The sequence below is a fragment of the Diabrotica undecimpunctata genome, chromosome 1, assembly GCF_040954645.1.
Source record: "Diabrotica undecimpunctata isolate CICGRU chromosome 1, icDiaUnde3, whole genome shotgun sequence".
Taxonomy (NCBI): Eukaryota; Metazoa; Arthropoda; class Insecta; order Coleoptera; family Chrysomelidae; genus Diabrotica; species Diabrotica undecimpunctata.
The window spans coordinates 86945460-86954112 of record NC_092803.1 but is presented as its reverse complement, the minus strand read 5'-3'; the positions used below and the strand labels follow the sequence as shown (position 1 = coordinate 86954112).

Genomic DNA, 8653 nt, shown 5'->3' with positions numbered 1-8653 from the left:
AATGAATGAGAATCGCTAGCGATTGCGACTGTCATGGCGTAGTCGCTTTTAAATTTCGACATCGAAATGAAATAGAATCAGGACCCAGGTCAAACTGATATGCGTAAACAAAAATACTGGTTTGGAAATCAGTTTGTTATCATTCGTTTAATAGACATCTAAGCGTAACGATAACATTATTTGTATTTTGTTAGATTTCTTTATAGTTATTAAAATGACTGTTTCACTTCAAATACTTAAATTACTGTTATTCAGAGATTGCATAAAAAGTTCAAACAAAATGGCGATAGTCTTGCCTACTTCACACCGCCGCATTGCCGTCTGTTGATATTTCTCTAAAGCTTTGTAAACATTAAGAAATGCACGAGAAAATTAAGGACAAATGCAATGAAACGATTAAATTGTTATTTATTTTTCATGTATATTTGTTGAATAGTCCACTGATAGACAAGCTTATACAATTTCCTAATGAATATGAATAACAACAAATGAAAACGCATAACATCATTATAATAAATTTTAGGAGTACTATATGAACAAGTAAAAAATAAATGTAAAATTATTTGTAATTCTGAGAAATTAATTTATGTTTCGAAATCTTAGTATATATATGTATATATATATATATATATATATATATATATATATATATATATATATATATATATATATATATATATATAGTAAACTCTTAAATATTGGGGAAATCTGCAAGAAATACTCTAATGTGTATCAATTGTTTCGCCGAACGTTTTCGCCAAAGAGAATTAATTTGGCTTCTTCAGGGCTGAAAGAGAATAAATTATAATTAGCTACCATATATTATCTATTAAAACATTATTGATCTTACCGTAACTTAGAATTGTAGAGTTAGAATATTAAAAAACTTTGCTAGTAACATTGCTAAACATGCTAGTGTTTTTTGTTACTATGTGCAAAAAAAAAAGTTTTTTATAAGGATTGAAATGTATGGTAGCTTTGAACTTGACACGTAAATAATTCTCTTTGGCGAAAACGTTCGGCGAAACAATTGATACACATTAGAGTATTTCTTGCAGATTTCCCCAATATTTAAGAGTTTACTATTTAACTAATCTGCAAAGATTAAATTTCTTTTCTATATATATATATATATATATATATATATATATATATATATATATATATATATATATATATATATATATATATATGTATATATATATATATATATACATTATTCTTTTTGTTCAAAAATGATTAATAAGTTATTTTACCACGTTCAGTACATATTTCACCTACCGCGAGTTCTCTTGGAAATATCTACCGAGGTACCGAGTACTACGTATTCATAAATGTAGGTACGCGTCCGCGTCCGCGTACTGTTTTATCATCCAACCATAGATATCGAATATAAGTATGTAAGATATAATAGATATCGAATGTAAGTAATTATCGAATATAAGACAAGGTCCAAGTCCAGTGCGAGTACAATGCTACAATGTACGCGTATAGTATTTATAAAGTCAGTTGAAACACCCAAAAAACTGGTTGCGGACAAACATTAAAAGAATAATATCATATTACCAGACATGGGCGCATCATTTATTTTTATATTCAAATATAGATTAATGAAGAACAGAATAAGGACAATTTTAATTTACTTAAAACTGTCGTAAAGTACATAAGTGTATAAAAAAGTTTTTAACATGTCATATTTAGCAACAAAAATAATTTATATATAATGGCAATAGGCAATATTGACAGTATAATGATTTAAAACAGTTACTTCGTAAAATAATAAACATTTCAGCTGTACAGCACTGGCATGAATCAACAGCGTTTCTTATCTGTACACCATCGCCGCCGGCTGAAAGCGAACCTCCAAGTAGTTTGTTAAATATTGGTGATTTTTAATAACATATCAATGTCCAATATTTATTTAATGGGATGTATCTTTCATTCTTTCTTTCTTCTATCTCTTTCCTACGAAGTACGGGGATTGTTCAAATACGTTTGAAACATTGACGCGTGTTATTTATACTTTAACTTGCTTACTGGTAAATGTAATATTGAACTGCCCTTATAAATCTCGTCGGAGTGAAATGTTTCAACTGACTTTATAAATACTATACGCGTACTCGTTTATATTGGTGTTAGGGATCAGTTCCACAAGTATAAATAAAATACCTGTTCCAAAGTAACTGGTACGGGATCAGTTTACCATCCCTAATCATAGTATTTGATTTTGTGCAATCGCAAAAACTGAATTCCTAACCAAAAGAATGGCGCAAGGTCACCGAATTTGTCTGACAGCTACCAATGTAAATGGACCGTGGAAGTGTGACGTCACAACTGTCAATTACTTTCCAAACAAAAGTTGAAATGTCCAATCTCAAGACTTTTTAATTTCTATAAAGTTAACATTTTGCTTCCTCTGCTGCTTTTTCTTTTAAGTATAGTGTTTTTAAGATAATACCATCATAATTCAGTGTTCTATTTCTATGAAATATAGTTTAAAAGTTTAAATTAAAGACATTCTAACCTTACTTTATTGATACATGCATTTTATTCTATTTTTATAAAACAACATGCTTTATTGTTTACACAACCTTGTAAAATTGTTGTAGTAACTATTAGAATACTTAGATATTGCAAAAAGCGGAAAGATTCTGTAAAAAAAATGAAAAAATAACGAAAAATACAAATTATCCACACTAAACAAGGTTTGTTTGGAAAGTGAAACTGACATATGTCAATAAAATTTACGTCATCACTTCCACGGTCCATTTATCGGAGTGCACCTTCGGGTTGTTCGGTGACTCTAGCCTAACCACCGAACAACGGTGTTCGGTGGCCTAACTAACCAAATATATTTTCCACAAGGCACCGCGTCACAGTGTTGCCGTATTTAATTTAGTAAAATACGTATATGAATATTACAAAAAGTTACTTTTACGAAATAATAATTTGTGTTATGAGAAGCTACAAATTTTAAATAAGTATAAAACTTGCCATATTTTTTTTGTAAAATGTATATGAAGGTTTAAAATATAAGCTACTTTTACGAAATTATAATTTGTGGTATGAGAGGCTACAAGTTTTAAATAAGTATAAAACAAATATTTTCTGTTTAAATGCAGTTAAATATTGTAAATTAGCACTTTCCAAATCTTATCTATTAGAACCTTATTGGTGCGAATGGTCAACCGGCACAATGACACTTGTGAATCATAAATTAAAATTTTCCTAAGAAGTTTATTACTATTAATTTTTTATATCATTTTAATCAATTTTATTGTATATGCATTTGATTATTATCTTTAATTTAACCAAAATCTATGAATTTTTATATGCATTTCTATAATATTATGTGAGAGTATGAAAAAACTGGAGACTTGGCAACTCTGACACCATTTAAGAGTATGTTAAATGTCATATAAGAGCTTGGTTAGGTTAGAGTGCACTAAATGCGTATTGCTACAAATAAGGGTTTAACGGCAAAAGTATAGACAAAGAATATAGACTCTATATCCTTTGGTATAGAGAAAGTGCCGGCACCGAACTCATTGTACCATGGCACCGAACAACCCGAAGGTGTACTCCGATAAATTTACATTGGTAGCTGTCAGACAAATTGGGTGACCTTGCGCCATTGTTTTAGTTAGGAAGTCAGTATTTGAGGAGCGATTAATTACAGGGACCCGATCCGTCAACTGCGCATGTGCATTTTTGAAATGACAAGGACATCAAAAGTGACAATCTCCCACCTAAAATAATCTGAGCAAATTTATAAAAACGGTTTTGGCATAAAAATTGGAAATTTTAAACTATTTATTTCTACAGGTACATAGTTGTTACATTCATAAATAAAAGAGAATAAATAACTTGTACTCTCAGTAATAAGAAATAAAATCACATTAATCTAGTGGATATTGATGACTTTGATATGAACTGCCGAATATTGTTTATTTTGTTGTAGTAGCATATGGAGATTGTTAACTTTGCACCAGATAATTTAAAATATTTAACGTAATATACGTTTATAAGTGAAGATAAGGAATATAATACATTATTATAAACTTAAATTGAATTATTGTTGTTGAAAGTAAACAAATTATTTATGAACTAAATTTAAATTTTAAAATACCTTAATTCTTTATTACTCTTCCAGTTTAAGCTGTAATATTGTTCTAACAATGTTTTAACATCAACTGCTTTTTCTTGTTTTACTTGTAAACTATAGGTACTTTGGTATTATACCAGGACAATACTGGTCCATATTTCTATTCTTTTTTGTGAGTGATTTATATTCAATCATATCCTGTCGATAAACAGGTTCCCCTTTTACTAGTATCTTGTTAGATCTGGAACTCTTCCCTATATAAAACCTTTTGCACTCACTGATTTTAAAAACAATGAATTTATAGATTTTATAATTGTGTCTGCAGCTTTCTTAAAATAGAACACCCCACAATCGCTTCTCAATTTTATCATTGAAGGAAAACCTCAATTTTAATAAAAACTGAAGTTTGTTATTAATTTTGATATGACATGCCTCAAATATAAACCTTAGGGTGGCAGACTGAATAAAATAAAATTTATCGTTCTTTAACATAGCTATGGAGCACAAAATTTGTATACTTATATTTTGTACTACCTGTGTGAAAATAATTATAACTAAAATAAAAAATAGTTTGCATATCAAACAATATATTTAAATTTTTGTATAAATATGATCATTAGAAACATCACCTGTAACATACAATTTAGAATGAAGTGTATTATCTATTACACGTTTTTCAACAGCATCTGGTTTCTTCATACGGATTGTTTTAGCTTTCATTTTCTTCCTTGTTGAGAAGAATGCTTGTTTTTCAATTTTTTTGTTTGAAGGTATTAATTTATCTTCCTCCAATTTGATAATAAATTTCTCAGCTGACGGTTTTGCACAGCTCAAAGATCCTACAGAAGCAGCCACTTTTAAATGTTTGGTTATCAGTTCCATTTGATCAATGTTTAAATGGTCACTTTGTAATTTTTCAATTATTTGGAATGCCAGATCTGTTGCTTCTTTTTTTTGTCTGCAACACAGATGGTAGAGGATGGGGCATTTTGACGCAGTGCTGTCACTTCAGTCTCAATATCTGGGTTTTCAAATTTTTGTACATTTCTGTTCACTTCCACTTCTGATTTGTTGAAGTTTAAGCAAACAAAATGTATATGCTTGCATATGGTTAATTTTATTGCATAGTCTATGCAGGAACACTCATACATATGTATGCAGATGTTACAAAACGTGCACATCAGGTGACAACTTTTGTCGAATTGCTTTTTACTAATTATATGAAAATCATCGGCAGTTTTTATGTAAAAGCTGTTATCTTCTCTATTTCCTAATACTTCTACATTTTTTACCAATAATGTTAATGCAGCTCTGTGTCTAGCATTTATCATACTGCAGTGATGATGCTTTTTATTTTTTTGTTATTTTTAATTCTCTCAAGGGTCTTCTCTCTCATAAATCTTTGTAAACAATGTAATGTTTTATCCATACGTTTAATTTTTTTCCCTTCTAAAGACACGTGTTTAATTATTTTATGCATAGCCTCTAAATGCATATTTGTATTTGCAGGACAATTTTTTCGGTAACAATAAGTCCACTGTTTCACATTTTTACCATAATGTATTTTTACATAATCACCCATCTTCTTAGTTTCGTCATCAGATAGTAAAATATTTAAGAATTTGTTGAAATCAGAAATAAACTCATCTTCATCCAGTATACATTGAACATACTTCAATGACTTATAAACCCATTTTCTTTTATCCAAGTCTGACACTTTCCCCAAATTTTGTTGCCAAGCACGATCGATGTGCATTGAACAATGTAACTGTTTAAGTGGGGTACCCATAATTTTTTGCCAAGGGAGATAAAAAACTGAAGTAATGTCCGACATAAAACAGAGTGTTTGTATTTTCCCAACAACTTTCATAATTTCTGTAAAATAAACTTCATTAATGTAGGAGTCCTTTCGGTTGGAAAATAAAAAAGCTACTTGAAATCCATTTCCAAATTCATCAATGACCAGAACTGTAGTCATTTCAAAATCATATGCATTGAGGCCATGTGTACTATCTACGCATATAAGATCTTGACCAAATTTTTTTAACAGCTCTGCTTGAACTGGACTCATTAATATTAAACAAATATTATTATTTTCTAAATTGTATGCAGTACATTCAGAATTTTGAGGTTTATAAAATACTACAGGATTATTTTCGGTTCCAGACATTTCTTGAATCCATAATTCGACACTGACTGCATCTTGTTTGTGACGGCACCCATCCTTTAGACCTATGTTATAAGAACGCATCACATTATTAATGTCCATCCTCGTTAATAAGTGATCTCTTTTCAATGAACATCCAATGTTGTCCCTCGTAGAATTTAAAATGCTAAAAGCAAATTGGTTGACAAAAAAAAAGACAAAATTGCTTATTAAAAACTTACTGCGATACCGAAACACCTGCAATTAATTTGGAAGCAACACTTTCGCGTTTGAGTTTAGAGTCTCATGTGCTGCATATCCTCTTCATGTCCATAATGAGTCTTAACATAACTCATACTACAGAACCCTGTTTCAATTACTAACGTAATTATTATCTGACTGGTACAATTTCTTTTCAATTTACAAGAACCCTGACATTTCGAGTATATGCACTTTCTTCTCTTCTTTCTTTTCCTGTAATTATACATAAAAATAAATTAAAATAGTTATATTCAGTAAAACAGCACACATATTTATACTTACTGACATAGTCTATATAATCTTTTATAAACTACAAACAGAACTTTTAAAAACTTAATTAATTCCTCACCTGAACGACTGCAATTGAAATAGATCTTCTGATTTTCAGTTCCACTGCGTTTGATTCCTTCAGATTTTTCATAGCGCACATTGTTTTCCTCTTCCTCGAGCTTTAACCATGCTGTAAACTCTAAAAAAAATTGACAAAAGAAAATAATTTTATTATGATAAATTTTATCAGTCCTACCTTCAAAATTTTTAAAACTTTTGGTCATAGTTTCATTACGAAGGTGATGTTCTTGTTCTAAATGTAATCTTAAATCGCTAATGAATCGAAAAGATGTCTTACAACCTTCCAGACACTTATTTAAATGCACATTTTCCTCATATTGCATCGGCGTAGAAAGTTTACCATGTATATTTTTTATATGTTTATTTAAGTTAGACTGATTTGAGAAAGTTTTACCACAATCAAAACAGTTCACTGACATTTTACTAATTATTTAAATAGGAAACTATTTAAAACAATTTTCTATGCTGTGATTTTATACCTCTGCAAACACAATATCAAAGTATAATTTTGGTATAATATTCGACAAGGCAATATACCGTTAACATTTTCATTTGAAGGTGAAGGTTCCAAATATTTCGAACGCAGTCATCTCGCACATGCGCAGTCAACGGATCGGGTCCCTGTAATTAATCGCTCCTAGTATTTGCGATTGCATAAAATCAAATTATTAACGAAACCATTGCTAGGGATGGTGACCTGATTCCGTACCAGTTACTTTGGAACAGGTATTTTATTTATACTTGTGGAACTGATCCGTAACACCAATATAAACAAGTACGCGTACATTGTAGTATTGTACTCGCACTGGACTTGGACCTTGTCTTTTATTCGATACTTACTTACATTCGATATCTATTATATCTTACATACTTATATTCGATATCTATTTAAACCGACTCAGCTGTACGGGTGGATGATAAAACGGTACGCGGACGCGTAAGTACATTTATGAATACGTCTCGGTACCTCGGTTGATATTTCTAAGAGAACTCGCGGTAGGTGAAATATGTACTTGGTTTGTTTTTGTTACTGAACGTGGTAAAATAACTTATTAATCATTTTTGTAGGTGTATCCATCTGGATGAAGTTTAAATTTATCTTAGCTGAATGTAATATGATATAAGGCATTTACCAAATAAATATTCTGAATTGAATTGTATAAAGATCGTTTTATGGCAAATTTGAACAAAAAGAATAATATGTAGACTATATAATATGATATAATATATATATATATATATATATATATATATATATATATATATATATATATATATATATATATATATATTTATATATATTTATATATATATATATATATATATATATATATATATATATATATATATATATATATATATATGTAGTTCTAATTAAAGTTCTTTTATTATTTGAAGAGGGTTAACGTTATATTAAAAGTCTGCGATCTATGCGAGAAGTCTTTATTATATAGGATACACTGTAACGATGTTATTTACATTTACAATACACAAGATTACGGATAATTGTCTGCGACCTGCGAATTAAAATATCGAACACCCCCGTCGTTAATTGGTTTCGTCTTTCGTCTTTTTCGGCGTGCACGATATTTTAAGTATACTCAGTTCGAGCGACAAAAATCGAATGCCCGGCTTAGGAGGAATGTGTGTTCTCGTCTACATATCTCCTGTCCCCCTTCGCCTCTGAATCCCGTCTCCCTTATAGCGACTTAAGCATATTGTTTAAGTGGTTCCTTGCAGTGGCGTAACTAATGAATAAAACTATGCTAAATACTTATAGTAAGAAATAT

The 8653-nt window shown here is 29.9% G+C and overlaps 1 protein-coding gene across 3 annotated transcripts; it reads right to left on the bottom strand.

Annotated features, from left to right (window-relative positions):
* Positions 1–3247: 3247 nt before the first annotated feature.
* Positions 3248–7513, bottom strand: LOC140451138 (uncharacterized). 3 transcript variants are annotated; one of them, XM_072544866.1, is made up of 4 exons: positions 7039–7513; positions 6862–6981; positions 6494–6725; positions 3248–6438 (listed from the first exon to the last, which is right to left on the bottom strand). In XM_072544866.1, the coding sequence occupies exon 4, from the start codon at positions 6372–6374 to the stop codon at positions 5433–5435; it is 942 nt and encodes a 313-aa protein (XP_072400967.1). In that variant the 5' UTR covers positions 6375–6438; positions 6494–6725; positions 6862–6981; positions 7039–7513; the 3' UTR covers positions 3248–5432. The 3 variants fall into 3 exon arrangements, with proteins under 3 accessions (XP_072400967.1, XP_072400970.1, XP_072400978.1); XM_072544869.1 differs by having other exon boundaries at positions 6862–7513; XM_072544877.1 differs by having other exon boundaries at positions 3248–6725.
* Between the last annotated feature and the right edge of the window lie 1140 nt (positions 7514–8653).